Genomic DNA, 15737 nt, shown 5'->3' on the forward strand with positions numbered 1-15737 from the left:
ACACACAGAGAAAAATGTCTGAAACACTGAATGTTTCCCTCTGGTCTCCCCCAAAACATCTGGATTACATCAAGTCCCAACGCTGCCCAAACTGTTGAGACCTTCAGACTTCAGCGCCGTGATTCAACAAGTACAACAAAGCTAGAGTTTTCCTGTTTCCATGTTTTTAAAGACTAGTTCTACTTTAACTCCCAACCTGCCAAAAACTTTCCATTAGGTTTCTGTATTGAAAAAGCGAAACTTTTAAGTTCTCATTCGGTGTTTACACCCCAGTCTGTTTGCTTTGAGTTATGGCCAGGTTGAAACTTTTAATAAATCCAATATTAAGAAAAGCCAAGTAACAAGAAATACAGTACACAAATGTCAAAGATAATCTTTGCAGAGCTGTAACCATGGAAACATTTATAGCTAGCATCCAGGCTACACTGTAGCAGAGCTGTAACCATGGAAACATTTATAGCTAGCATCCAGGCTACACAAGCAGAGCTGTAACCATGGAAACATTACAGCGAACATCCATGTTACACTGTAGCAGAGCTGTAACCATAGAAACATTATAGCTACCATCTATGTTACACTGCAGCATTGGTCCTGAGAATTATCTTTTACTAAAGCACATATGCCAAAACTGTTAATTAAAAAAAAATAATTAAATGTTGAGTTAGTCAAAATGTTTTTTATCATGTTTCAATGCTGTGTTCACCACAAACAAAACTCCTTCTTTATCATAATAATTTCCATTGTACTGGGGTGGTGATGGCAAAATAACAGAGGCAGATATCTCAAAATCATTTAAATAAAAAACAAAACTGTGTTAATGTGATAGCATGATTTTATTGTGATTTGGGTGAACTGTTCCTTTAAAAGAAAATCAAGCATTTGATTGCAGATTGTCATCTTCACAGACGTGCTTCAGAAATGTTGGAATAACACAGTTTCCGGTACCGCAAGTAGTAGACAAAAACAGACAAACAACAATCTTTTACTACTCTAATCTTTAGTTTCTGTTTCAGTGGGAGATGAGCAGGTGGGGTTATGTACTTCATGTACCTGCAGGATCAGACTGCAGTTGACCTTTGCTTTGATTTGGTTACAAGTTGATAAAAGGGGGCGTTGCCCTCACCAGACTGGAGCACTCTCTAATCAGCAACTTTAACATGAAAAATGCCAGGGCTGTATGCACCTTTATTACTATATTATATATGCATTAGAATAAGAAAATGCAACATGCATCTGTGTCAAAACCAGACTCTACGTTAAAAAAATGTTTTTTACTGCTTTCGGTCTGACTGACAGCTTATTATGTCTTTCCATTTTTCAGCTGTCAGTGTCAATGAGGTTGCAAGTTTGACCACCACCTTGCTGTTCCTTTAAAGAAAATCAAGCATTTCATTGCAGATTGTCATCTTCACAGACGTACTGCAGAAAATGTTGGAATAACACAGTTTCGGGTACCCCAAGTAGACCAAAAAACAAACAAAACAACAATCTTTTACTACTCTAATCTTTAGTTTCTGTTTCAGTGGGAGATGAGGAGGTGGGGTTATGTACTTGTTGTACCTGCAGGATCAGACTGCAGTTGACCTTTGCTTTGATTTGGTTACAAGTTGGTAAAAGGGGGCGTTGCCCTAATCAGCTTGCAGCAACTTCAACATAATAAAAATGCCAGGGCTGTATGCACCTTTATTACTATATTATATGTGCATTAGAATAAGAAAATGCAGCAAATGCATGCATGTTGCATGTTAAAAATAAAGGTCTTTACTGCTTTCAGTCTGACTGACAGCTTATTTAGCCTTTAATGTATTACATTTTTGCAGCTGTCAGTGTCAATGAGGTTGCTAGTTTGACCACTACCTTGCTAACTGGCTACATAAAAAATATAAAGTCATCATCTGCATTGACAAACGATCAAGTAGGTTCTGCAGGGCCAGTGTCAGCCATGTTGCTCACTACTATTACTTGCAGCCCCAGATGAGGAGAAAAAGGTGGCTTTGATTTGGATAAGAAGTTGGTAAAAGGGGGCGTTGCCCTCACCAGACTGGAGCACTCTGTAATCAGCTTGCAGCAACTTCAAACATGAAAAATGCCAGGGGCTGTATATGCACCTTTATTACTATATTATATAAATGCATTAGAATAAAAAAATGCAGCAAATGCATGCATGTTGCATGTTAAAAAAATAAAGGTTTTTACTGCTTCCAGTCTGACTGACAGCTTATTTATCATTTAATGTCTTACATTTTTGCAGCTGTCAGTGTCAATGAGGTTGCAAGTTTGCATAACATAAAAAAAATAAACATAAAAAAATAAACATACAGTCATCATCTGCATTGACAAACGCAGGTTCTGCAGGGCCAGTGTCAGCCATGTTGCTCGCTACTATTATTTGCAGCCCCAGATGAGGAGGAAAAAGGGGGGCGGATACAGGGACGAAGTGGACAACTAGAGGGACTGTCCGACAGCATTTCTGCAGCAAACGCAGCCACATACCCAAGACAGAAAGGACCGGCTGCAGCCCGGGCTCGGTCTCTCTCCGTCTGCTGCTGCTGCTCTATCCCCCCGCCCCTCCCCCGCCAGACACAACCGTCGGCGGGAGAACGCCACCCACAAAACGAGCGCTACAGTGTGTGCTGCTGCTGTGGAGCTGTTGTTACCTGCAGGGCTGACTAGCTGATATAAAACTATATATATAAAGAGACAGGTGCATTATTGTTGTTTTCTGTCTTACCGTTGTTATTTTTAAAAAATGGAGGACTGCGGCGGGTTTTCTCGCCTCCTGCTGTCTGTCCACAGAGTCCGTTTCGACTTCACAGGAACCAGCAGAGACTCCACAGCCATCTCACCAAGGAGGGTTAAGGTAGACATGAGGAAACACCACACTTCCGGTGAAGCCTTTCACAATAAACCTTTGGTTCATGGTGACCAGTTACTATATTCTTCTTCAAAAGATATACTTTTTTAAGATATATATATATATATATATATATATATTTTTTTTTTTTTTTATTTTTTTTTATTATTATTATTATTTATTTTCACATATATAAAACTTCACAAAAACCAGTCAATGAAAACAAAACAAGAAATGTGTCAGGAGAGGTCAGGAAGCCACAGGCTTATACAAAGGACCTCCCCCCAACCCCAGGAGAAAAAAAAAACTAACAAAAAAGGAAGAAAAATCTAAGCTAACATAATTTTAAAAATACAACAAAAGTTAAACAACAACAAGAAATACACACAATGTGCAGAAAAACCTAACCAAACAGTGGAAAACAATCCAATAAAAACAATGAAATACATACAAAAAACAGTACAGAAGAAGAGAAAATACACTTTTATTAATATTGGTTTCAGTGGGATTACCACGAGGGATTGTTTCTAAACTTTACACATTTATTTCTGTACCATGTAATCGGTATAAGTTGCATGGCGTAGGGACTTAATGGATGTAAATTATGAAGAGGTTTCCTGGGACACGGTGTGGAAAAATTTGTTTGGTACATCTAAAAATCCAGATCATCAATTAATACACTATAAATTTGCCCACAGGATGTACCTCACCCCTAGAAAGCGTCACTCTATGAAGATCATTACATCTCCCAATTGTGATCTGTGTCCATCTGGTGCTCTGGGTTCATTCATGCATGTACTGGAGATGCCATGATGTGTCTCAATTCTGGAAGCAAATATCTCTCACCTTAAGTGACATTCTTGAAGTTAGGATTCCACTTTCACCCACTTTGCTTCTATTAATTGATGACTCCTCTCAAAAATCTGTCTTTGCAACAGAACAGCTTTACCAATAAAACCACACTGAATTACACAATAACAAAATGCTTCTGTAGCCTATAATTAAGAACTGTGAAATCTTTTTTTCTATTGCATCCCCCTTTCCGTTTTTCAAATCATCTGTTTTATTTTCATGCACACTTTTTTTGTTTTTAATGAATTTATAATGAATTGATTTAATGCTTTTCATTTATATGATAACGTCAACTAATGCTTTATGTGAAACTGCTTATTTCACATCATCACATTGCCAACTTGTTTGACTGAAAAAAAATCTAAAGCAGAGTTTGCACTACAGTTAATAAATAAACAATTGAGAAAATACAAAGCAACACTGAGAAATACTGACAATAAATATGGAAGAGGTGAGAAAGAATTGGATTATTCTATAGGTCTATAACCATAACATGAAGTCAAACACACAGCTCTTATTTTTTTAATCGCCTCACTTCCGGTTATATTGCTGCCAGATGACACTCTCTCCCCGCCCTGCCTCGCTCTGCCAAATACTGAAACCGAGAGGAAATACAAGGGCACCGACTGGCGCATTACGCTGTTTCTCCTTGCTTAATAGTGATCCGTCCTGCTGTTGAATGCGACAGTGGTGGAGACGGACAGAAAGAGAGACAGAGAGACAGAGAGATATGAGACAGGTAGACACACAGACAGACTTAATAGATAGATAGGAAACAGACAGACACATAGAGAGACATGCAGAAATGCAATCAGACAGACTGCACAATTCAGCCAGTTGTTCAATTAATAAAATAAGTTGTGATACATTCTGTGTCTCGACAGCAACATTTTCTATTTCAGGACTATTATTTCTCAGGACTTTCGCCCAGGAGACGGGTGTTTGTGTTTGTGTTTATTTGTCACATAACTTCCGTATTCAAGTTAGGCTAAGCTAAACCTAACCCTAACCCTAACCTTTTTAACCCAAACCGCGATCTTTTCCTAAACCTAACTAAGTAGTTTGTTGCCTAAGCCTAACCAAGTCGATCTAATCTAAACCTAACTAAGTCGTTTTGTTGCCTAAGCCTAACCAAGTCGATCTATTCCTAAACCTAACTAAGTAGTTTGTTGCCTAAGCCTAACCAAGTCGATCTAATCTAAACCTAACTAAGTCGTTTTGTTGCCTAAGCCTAACCAAGTCGATCTATTCCTAAACCTAACTAAGTAGTTTGTTGCCTAAGCCTAACCAAGTTGATCTTTTTCTAAACCTAACTAAGTAGTTTGTTGCCTAAGCCTAACCAAGTCGATCTATTCCTAAACCTAACTAAGTAGTTTATCACCTAATCCTAACGAAGTCGATCTATTCTTAAACCTAACTAAGTAGTTTGTTGCCTAAGCCTAACCAAGTCGATCTATTCCTAAACCTAACTAAGTAGTTTATCACCTAATCCTAACGAAGTCGATCTATTCTTAAACCTAACTAAGTAGTTTGTTGCCTAATCCTAACCAAGTCAATCTATTCCTAAACCTAACTAAGTAGTTTGTTGCCTAATCCCAACCAAGTCGATCTTTTTTTTTTTAAACCTAAGTAGTTTGTTGCCTAAACCTAACCAAGTCGATCTTTTTCTAACCCTAACTAAGTACTTTGTTGCCTAAACCTAACCAAGTCAATATATTCCTAAACCTAACTAAATAGTTTGTTGCCTAAACCTAATCAAGTCGATCTTTTCCTAAACTTAACTAAGTAGTTTTATTTTGAAAAGACTGGAGCGGAAATTGACAGGTGAGTCACATGTTGCTGGACATTTATAGGAAAATGCACACGTTGTTGGAAGTCTGACTTTTGTCAGGGTTTATTATGAAATTCTTATATCCTAACCAATCAATAAATCAGTCAAATTATGTTTTTTCTATTACAGTGTTATGATCAGCTGTTGTACACTCAACAATACAAGATACAAACTTTTTTTTAACATTATTATTATTATTTTGCAATATATTTTAATTGAAGGAAAGTTTAATACATAAAGAGGATTTAGTTTTTTCTCTTTCAGGTAATACCAGTCCTCTATCTATCTCACATTCCCTTGAACTGCTGCATGATGGACAGAAGATGTTCGCTGCGTTTCTGGATGCTGTTCTGCTCCTCCTTCAGCCTCTCCTGCTCCTGCAACACCTCCTCCTGAGGACCCGACAGACACACAGACAGAGGAGAGAGTTAATTTAAATGTAATGCTCCCGTATGTATCACAGTGTGTCACTGATGACCCAGCCAGGTGCTGAGGCTTCGTTTAGTGCGTTCAGTGAGACTCAACAGTGCAGTTTCAGTTCTGACAAGTTTTGCAATGTGTTTATTTAAAGAATCACTTTGTGTCGAGATCATTTTGGTGAATTTTATTTGCAACTAATCGAAAAAACTGTTTCCTTGCAAGGCCTTCAACAGAGTACTATGAATATCTTTTTAAGGACGCATTGTGCAGTGAACAAGAAAACACTAGCGAGAAGATACATGACCAAAATAAAGGGAGTGGGTGGGGGATGTGATGTGCAGGTTACTCTTAATAAAGACATCTTCCTGAGGACCTTTGTTGTACAGCAACCAGACAGAAAGTCTGTACAACAGGAAATGGAAAAAGGTAGCGTGAGTGTGTGTTTACTGACTCTGAGTCTACAGAGCTCCCTCTTCTCTCGATCGTTCTCCTCGGCTCTCGCTCGAAGCCACGCCTCATTCTGAGAGCGATGTCTGTCCAGCATCTCCTGCAGCTCCTGATACACACACACACACACAAAATAACATGAAACTTAAACCTGCAGTAGGCAGAATTTTTTTTAGCATCGTTGGGCAAAAATTCCATTAAAACCTTTCAGCATATTTTAATTCAAGTGTTCTGAGAGAAACTAGACTTCTGCACCTCCTCATGGCTCTGTTTTCAGGCTTTAAAAAACGTAGCCTGTGACGGGAGACTTTGACCAATCACAGCTCATTTCAGAGAGAGAGAGCGTTCCTATTGGCTGCAAATACAGATGCACATGCAGATCCCTTCAGATGGTGAAAGCCTGATTCAACGGCGGAATATCCTGCAGGAAAAGTTACTATTGCAGCATTAGCAACAAGTGCCTACACTGCAAAGCAACCCAAAAAAGGAAGACGGTCTTGTCTTGTATTACAATGTGCTGAAATGTTATCATGGAATTTTTGCCCAATAATGCCAAAAATAATCTGCCTCCCACCAGCGTTAAATCTTAGGAATTAGATGTATTAGACTATGGTTGAGATTTGATCGTAGGAAGTGGTGAACCTGTTGCTGTTGTTGTCTGCAGGCTTCATGAGCTTCTTTCTCTCTTTGCAGAGCAGCAGCAGATTGAGACAACTCTGACTTCTCTCTGGAAAATAGAAATTCAGCCATAAAGAAATCAATACAATTTTTGGTAGTTATATGGATATTCAGAGTAAATTAATCAGTCAACCAGATGATTTCTTCGATGTGACCTCAACTGTTTTCTACTGAAGTTGCGTTTATGTAAAACATTCTTTTTACTTGTATTGATATTTGTGGTCTGATGTAAATATGTAAAACACAAAATAAACATGTATGTACCGATCCAGTTTCTGGAACTCCTGGTCCAGCAGAGTGAAGGCTGTCTGGATCATTTTCATGGCCTGATCTCGAACTGTACTGAAGTCTCTGTGGACCATCGCCTGCAGGAGGAAACATTACATTTCCTGAGTTATTATTAGTGTGAGCAGACAGTAGGCTATTATCAACTACCAGGACGACTGCCACCTGTGCATTAGCTGCTGTGTTCCTGGACTGGTTGAAGGGAGCAGAGTCGCTCAGCTCGTAACGAACATTGGGAACCTTCGTGGGCGTGAAGCTGTTAACGGTCACAACCAGAATGAAACCAAAGTGTTAAAACTGAGAGGCGAGACTCAAACAGAGCGTGACATGAGGCTGAAACTGCAGACGCACACCACACACACAAGGCTGAAACAGAAACACAGGTGTGTACAGCAGCTGCTGACCTGTGGCTGACTCCCTGCAGACCAAACTCTGACAGAATCTCCTTCATCACTGTGGAGAAAAAGGTTGTTTTCTGTCTGTTTGTATGTTGTTGTGGGCTTTTTTTTGGTACTATTTCGAAATAATAGTATTAAAAAGTATCAGTAAAAAACAGTAAAAGTTATATTTAGGGTATGGATGGATGCCGCCCCTATTATTCGCCTATACCACCTATACCTAGGGCTGGCTCTGCTGCAGCCTCTAGGCCCTAGTATATAAGTATATTAATAAAATAAATATGAATAATGTACCTGGTTGTCTCTCTGAGGGGTTAATGAGTTTCATCACCTTCAGATCATTAAACTCCTGCTCTTCATTCTTCCCTCCAAATACATACAGCTGTCAACCAGAAAAAAAAAATGTTTTTTATATTATTAGACATGACAATAATAAACAAAGTCTCAAATATTTACTGACGTGGCTGTGGAGGACGAAGGCGGTGTGTCCGTGGCGTCGGGCCGGAGGAATCCCGACGTACAGAGGAACCTTCCACTTCATCTTAGCTGGAGAGACACAATGTGAAATATTGGAAGACTTTCTTTACAATAATTCATATATTCATTTGTCGGTTAATCTGCAGCACCTCACTCACAAATACTGAGTTTATGGATTTCATTGGAAGACGTCACCATGCCGTCCTCATTTGTGCTTTTGCCACCAAACAGGTAGATATCCTCCATGGGATTAAACATTGGGGGAAATGACATTCAGTGTAATCAAAACAACAATGAACAATGGAGAAATAAATGGACAGCTACTTCTATTAATGTATACATCTCCTTTGATTTCCTTTACTGGTTTTAATACCCTGCTCTACAGTGAAACAATATGTCATTCAGCTGTATTTTTATAGTTGGAATGACTAAATAAACTTGAAATACAGTTACAAAGAAGCTATGGAGGCTTAAGTGTGCCAATGGAATAAGTGGCTAAATAGAATTTATTACATAATTGATGCATTTTTTAAATTATCAATTAACTTTTTCTACTAATATTGAAAGATGTTAATGGAGCTGATAAAACTGAGTAATATTCAACATGATCAAAAAAACAACAACAACAAAGAAATAATCCATTCATGTGACAACATTTAACCGTGGATCTGTTCCGAGGAGGTTGAATCATTCAGGAATGACAGACACCCTTGCTGTAGTTTCTGTGGTTGCCATGGTAACACAGCCAGCCGCAGAAAAAAGGTTGGAAACAAAGTTGGAACATCATGAACTCTGAATGCAGTTGGACAGAGCGTTCAGGAAAGCGACAGCCGCCCTCCCTCTCGTTGCTGCTGCTGCGGCAACCACTCGCTGTCTGAAAGCACCTTGTGTGTGTGTGTGTGTGTGTGTGTGTGTACTTTATCATGGTGTGCAGTCAGTGTTTGTCCGCTGCAGGCTGCAGGTGATTCTCCCTTCACCTCCCATTTCTGCCACACCAAGTTCTCTAAAACAGTCGAAACACAAAGGTCAGGAGTCAGAGACTACTGAATAACAGTAGATATCACAAGTCAGACTGTTTAATGTTAGGGTGTGTTAAACTTTGAAAGAACTGCACTGGTATGGAAGTCCAGAACTGACTACACTGAAGTGAGATCATTTATTATTTGGGCTGTCAATCGATTAAAATATATAAATGGCGATTAATCGCATGATTGTCCATAGTAAATTGTGATTAATTGCACATTTTTTTCTGTTCAAAATGTACCTTCAAGGGAGATTTGTCAAGTATTTAATTTATCAACATGGGAGTGGGCAAATTCTAGCTTTAACACTGAGCCCGCTACAACCTAAAAATCGGAAGTTGCGTTAATGCGTTAAAAAAATTAGTGGCATTAAAACGAAGTTGCATTAACGCGTTATTATCACAATGACTTTGACAGCGCTATTTATTATATTATATTCCATTTAATATCTTTTTTGAAAATATAAATACTGGGATATTTAGAATAAACTTTAACTAGAACTGGCAGAGTATGTGCTACCTGAACTTATAAAAGAAAATACAAACCACTTGACAATCCCTCCGATGTTTTCTATATATTTCTGTATTATCCGAATCAGTGTTTACCTGTGTTGAGACCATGGAAGTCTTTACAAAAGTCTCCACCTGCTTCAAAACCTCCAAACATGAACACCTGATCTCCGACCAGAGCAAAACTCTGACCCCACCTACACATACAATAAACACACAAACAAAATTATTGTCAGTGTTGATGAGATGCAACAACCCCCGTGCATTTTAATATAATACAATGCAACATTCCTGTAATAAATCCTCCCTTTGTGAAACTGATAATAAGTGTCTTACAGAGCAGGAGGCAGCGATCCGCTAGTTTTTACCGGCGTCCAGGTGAGAGACGCTGAAATAAATGACACAATCAAAAGGTCAGTCTTTGAAAGTTCAATTTCATAGACATGAAGAAGAAAGTCATTCAATCTAAAGGCTGATTGGAAAATTAGAGAGTACTCTGGATTTGTTGGGAATAAGGTAAACCATTAAAAAGCAGAAGTATGGTCCTTTAATCAAGATGATGATGATGATGATGTATGGACCTGTGTTGAAGACCATGAGATCGTCAGTTGGATTCCCTCCCACTATGCCTCCGTACACGTAGATGTTGTCTCCCACTGCAACAGAGCTGTGTCTGAGGGTTCTGAGGGCCACGCCCCCGACTGCTAAGCAATCCCAAGTCAGAGACACTGTTGGAAATGCCATCACAGTGCTGTTGGGCTTTATTTTACTCTTCCTTAATGTAACACTAAAGCAACAACAAAAGCATTAGCACACACCGACGTGTTATCTCCTCCTGCTGTAACATCCTCACCTATATCAAAGCTGTAGACTCCTGGGAGACACTCAGGGGTGTCGGGGGTGGACGCTCCTCCAAACAGATACAGCTTCCCTTTCACAACACTTAAAAGGAAAGCAAGATGAAGCTATGAATAAAAATGCATTAGTGCATTTATTGTATTTTGCTACCGCTGTACTGCACAGTACTTTTGATTGCATCGAGAATCAACATCTCCACACAGCTTTTCAGGCCAACAAAAGCAAAACATTGATGCCTTATATGAAACCATGGGCAGCCACTGCCATTAAACAATACTTTTTCTGCTGTTCCCCAATCATCCATGCCAACTAAGTCACAAGCTAACTCAGTCAGTGCTGTAGTTTACCAAAGAGTGTGTCCTTCTCTGGCTGAGGGAACTTCTCCACTCTGAGGAATCTCCTCCCATGTCACATCATCAGGAGAAACTACAAATAACAACAAAATCTCTGGTTATTAGTTATTATTTTTCAGTCACAGCAGCTCAGCTTAATAACAGCAACAGTGTGATGTAGTATGGAGGACCAAATATGACCTAATGAGGAATAGATGTTTGAATACATAAATAAGGTCAAATATAATGTATGTAATGAAATATTACATGATGTGGACAAAACCAAGACAAATATTGCAAAATCTTTAGAAAAAAAATAAATAAAATAAATGAATAAATCTATACATTTAGAATACATTAATGTCACCTCAGGACTTTTATCCTTTTTAAGGGTTTCTTTTTCATTCAGTGTTTCTAATCAAAACTTTTGCGTCATCGGCTCCAAATCAGTGAAATAGTGTGAAACCTTAAGCAGAAATTGTATCATATCGCTAACCAACAATACATACAAACATGCATGTGTAAAACTTTGCTCAACAGCATTACTTGTGGTCCAAAACTCTACTTTAAACATCTTCTAGACACACAAGGTAAAATAATATCATTTTCAGACCTTCTGGGCCTCCGTAGCTTAGGCTACAATATAATCAGGACTCCATCTTTTATTTGTACCTGTTAACATGTAGAAGTCGCTGAAGTAAACAGTGTTGTCCTCCTAAATAAATAAGAAGACAATTAGCATTACCATCCAGATTCCATGTTTCGGCCATGTGTAATTAGAGAATAAAAAGTCACCTCTTGGTTGATGCTGGAGGCTCCTCCGAACAGAAAGGCGACGTTTCCTGCCACAGCTAAAGCATGACCTTGTCTGTGACAGAATAAGAAGGGGTCTGTTGATCTAACAATGAGCAACCACCACATATAAAACATCTTTTCCAGTTTCATCTACGTCAAGCCTTGAGTGAGTTTGTCATCACATGAATCATCAGTCTAATCTCAGACCGTCATACACTTAATTATTTTAGGAAACAATGTGACCCACCTGGGACTTGGAGCTTCTCCCCTCATCTCCTTTTCCAGCCAGTGACCGCTGGCTAATGCCATCTTCACATCTGCTGTCTCTCTCACAAACACACACACACACACACACACACACACACACACACACACACACACACATACACGCACACAAACAGTTACCATCTGAATTGTTCAGGAATCTGAGACACAGGATAAACTACATACTCTACTGCTGAGGTTTATTTTTGGTCGCTTTGTCTTTTAGTCATCCCAATATCTAAGAACTTTTTTTTGTTAGAGTTCAGTCTGCTGGACACATAACAAGTGATTAGTATTGGTAAGGATTAGGGCTGCCAATTAATCGCACATTTTTCATCTGTTAAAAATCACCTGATTGGATTGTTATCAGGCTTTTAAATAGGCGTTATCAGTTGCTATAAGCACAATAGATGTGGGTCATTAGGGGCCTACTACGCCTACTATATCAACATGGGAGGCAAATATGCTTGCAAATGTATGTTTATATTTATTATTGGAAATCAATTAACACATAACAATGACAAATATTGTCCAGAAACCCTCACAGGTACTGCATCTAGCATAAAAAATATGCTCAAATCATAACATGACAAACTCAAGCCCAACAGGCAACAACAGTTGTCAGTGTGTCAGTGTGCTGACTTGACTATGACTTGCCCCAAACTGCATGTGATTATCATAAAGTGGGCATGTCTGTAAAGGGGAGACCCCATTTTCATTCACATATCTTGAGGTCCGAGGTCAAGGGGACCATAATCTACCATAACTCTTAAACACAATGTGCAGGTGCAGCAGAATGATGACAGATATCAACAATCAAATTTGATGCCATTTCACCTCCAGGTGGCACTACAGCAACATTATACATTTAAATTGCCATATCCAGATGGATAAATTCTAAAAAAAAAAATTGTTTATCACAACCATAAATTAAGACTATTGTGTGGCCTTGAATGTTTTTGTTTATAAAAACCAACATCAGCAGGATGAACCCTACCTGTCGAGCTTTGTGTCTGTCAGGATGTCGACTTCTTGTTTTTTTTTAGTTCTACCGGTGTTTTATTGAAGCCGCGCTGAGCCACGGATGAGTCATCCCAGCTCTAAGTCCAACAGCTGTCCTCTGAGTCTAGGTTTACAGGTAACCCACACTTTACTCTGCAGGTACGCTGTTGCCTAGCAACGCGTCCAAACACACTGCAGATCAGCATTTACTGTAACAGGACAGATAGAGAGCACTGAGAAAAAAGGAAAAGTGTGTGTGTGTGAGTGTGTGTGTGTGTGTGTGTGTGTGTGTCTGTGTGAGTTAAAGGTACAGACAAGAGCAGTCTGGCTACGCTGTCGTTGGAATCCCTAAAAACGTGGTATTTCACCCGGATGGACGTGGTTTTGCAGGAAATAGCAGAGCACACTTCGGCAAGCATCTCTCAACCTTCAGCTCATGCCGTACCATCGATGTTGATCCAGTAGGAACCAACAAGCTTTTGGTGTCTTCAGATGGGGTCGTATTTACCGTGTTCATAAGTGGTGACGGTGGGAAATGGCGTCAACAAACACTTCACAACTTCTGAACTCAGAGCTTTCAGAAACTTTCCAGTTATCGTGAATACGTCAAGAGGGGGGCGTTCATATGGACTCAACTTATGAACACGGTTTAACTACACGATTTAAAACCAATAGTAGACTGAAGGAAAAATATATAATAATAATAATAATAATAATAATCATGATATGAAGTTAATTTAACTACTACTAATAATTTGATAAAATAACCTAGAATATTTAAAACCAAATATTCTAGGTTATTTTATTAAAATTATTAAATTAACTTCATATCATGATTATTATTATTATTTTTATTAATATTATTATTATTATTTTTATTAATATTATTATTATTATTATTCACTGGGTATACTAAATGTAAATATTAGGGAGTTTATTTCCCACCAAGACCTTTAATAACAGAGGTGACCTCTACCCCTGCCTCCTCTGTGACCTCTGTGAGGTCAAGAAGGAAGAAAAATTATATTATCATCATAATTGTAATTATCAATGAATTGGAAAAAGAATAGAAAACTGGAAACTGAAATGATTCTAAAATAAATAAATACAAGCGGATCTTTAAGTCGTCTCGTTGTGCGTCTGATTTCTCTGCTGATTGATGATGTAAGTCGACTGGTCACGTTTCCCACCGTCACCACTCTGTTTTATCATGTTTTATTCATACACACACACACAACCACACACAACCACAACCTCAGCCACCGACACGTGATTTACATGTCTGCTAACCTCCGTCTACCACTGTCGAACCAACCGGAAGACACCTTCTTTTTCAAAATAAAAGTTGACAAATTCAGTAACTACACATTTTTTTAAATAAATAAATTTGATTAGGATGAATCACACGTTTAAAGGTTCGTAATTTCATTTAATTTCAAAATTTATTTCGAACACGTAGAATACAATTTTTTTTTAATTAAAAATAAAGAAAAAGAGAATGATAATAATTCAAAAAGGAGTGAGAAGTACAAATTTATTTAATCCCACCCACCCCTTCTCCATAAGTCATTCATTAATAATTAACCAGCTTCCTTATTGAGCCATACATATACTCTAATTAAATTTTCCTAAATTTGTCTGACTATAATTATTGCCTTTTATCTCTGTCATACAGAAATATAAATTAATTATTGATATAATTATCCTTATCAAAATCTATATTTGTTATCAATCCAGAATACCAATTAATTACTTATAATATCACTTAATCACAATACCAATTCATTACTTCCATATTTAATTTAATGATATTGACTATTTGTTATCTTTTATTATATGCACATATTATTATTTACAATATACAATTTATAATATACAATATGCACATGCAATACAACATGCAATACATATATACACACATACATACACAAATATACATATATATATATACATATATATATTTATACATAAACATACACCACACACTGCACTACATGTGCACACTGCATACCACATATACATATGTATACCTATATATATATATAGACATATATACATATATACAATACACAGCATCCGACCATCCATACATTATTCTTATACCCAAAATCAAATATCCACAAATTTGAAAAAAATAGCAAGAGTGACTAAGACAGAATAAATATTAAGTAACCGATAGATAATTAAACAGTAATTAATAAAGAAATAAACAGTTATTACAACAGTTATTAACAGTATTTGTAAAAGTAAAATAAATAAAAAATCATTTTAACGATTTGTAGGTCTACATTGTTTAATTAAGAGCTTTTATTGTGAGGGTAAGATCTTATTTCCGGTTTGGTACTACTTCTTTCTGACGTAACGAACCGGTCCTCCTGCCAAGGGATGCTGCGACAGACTCCTCACTCCGTTATTTGACCTTCTCTCTCTATTATTCTCATTTTCTGGGTTTAAAAATCAAATGCACCCTGTTTTTCTCTGTTTTCTGACACGGGTCAGTCAAGCCTAGAACCGGTCCAGGTCTTTTAAAGACCGGTTTGGATTGAATTGGACCGCATTAACTGTCATTAACAGTCGATGCGACGGGAAGTAGAGCGGTTTGGCTTTCAAAATAAATGTCAAATATGTCAAGAAAAGAAGGGAAAACATAGGATAAGGTTAATTCAGGTTATCAGATGGTAGTAGGTCTACATTAATCAAAGACCGGTTAAGA

General features: G+C 37.9%; 2 protein-coding genes across 3 annotated transcripts in view; both read right to left on the minus strand.

Annotated features, from left to right (window-relative positions):
- The window catches only part of spina (spindlin a), a 391527-nt gene extending 388654 nt beyond the window's left edge, over window positions 1-2873 (minus strand). For both annotated transcript variants that reach the window (XR_012591595.1, XM_074617407.1), the window contains exon 1: window positions 2732-2873. The gene's annotated coding sequence lies outside the window, so the exon portion shown is untranslated. The remainder of the gene's footprint in view (window positions 1-2731) is intronic.
- Window positions 2874-5582: 2709 nt separating this feature from the next.
- Window positions 5583-13587, minus strand: LOC141757116 (uncharacterized). Its single transcript, XM_074617392.1, has 20 exons — window positions 13470-13587; window positions 13020-13233; window positions 12006-12082; window positions 11759-11831; window positions 11636-11678; window positions 10979-11057; window positions 10627-10715; window positions 10355-10501; window positions 10110-10161; window positions 9870-9970; window positions 9160-9245; window positions 8401-8482; window positions 8226-8311; window positions 8060-8147; window positions 7772-7820; window positions 7533-7623; window positions 7347-7447; window positions 7047-7131; window positions 6409-6513; window positions 5583-5929 (listed from the first exon to the last, which is right to left on the minus strand). The coding sequence occupies exons 3-20, from the start codon at window positions 12065-12067 to the stop codon at window positions 5825-5827; spliced, it is 1524 nt and encodes a 507-aa protein (XP_074473493.1). The 5' UTR covers window positions 12068-12082; window positions 13020-13233; window positions 13470-13587; the 3' UTR covers window positions 5583-5824.
- Between the last annotated feature and the right edge of the window lie 2150 nt (window positions 13588-15737).

Source organism: Sebastes fasciatus, chromosome 19 (genome assembly GCF_043250625.1).
Source record: "Sebastes fasciatus isolate fSebFas1 chromosome 19, fSebFas1.pri, whole genome shotgun sequence".
NCBI classification, from domain to species: domain Eukaryota; kingdom Metazoa; phylum Chordata; class Actinopteri; order Perciformes; family Sebastidae; genus Sebastes; species Sebastes fasciatus.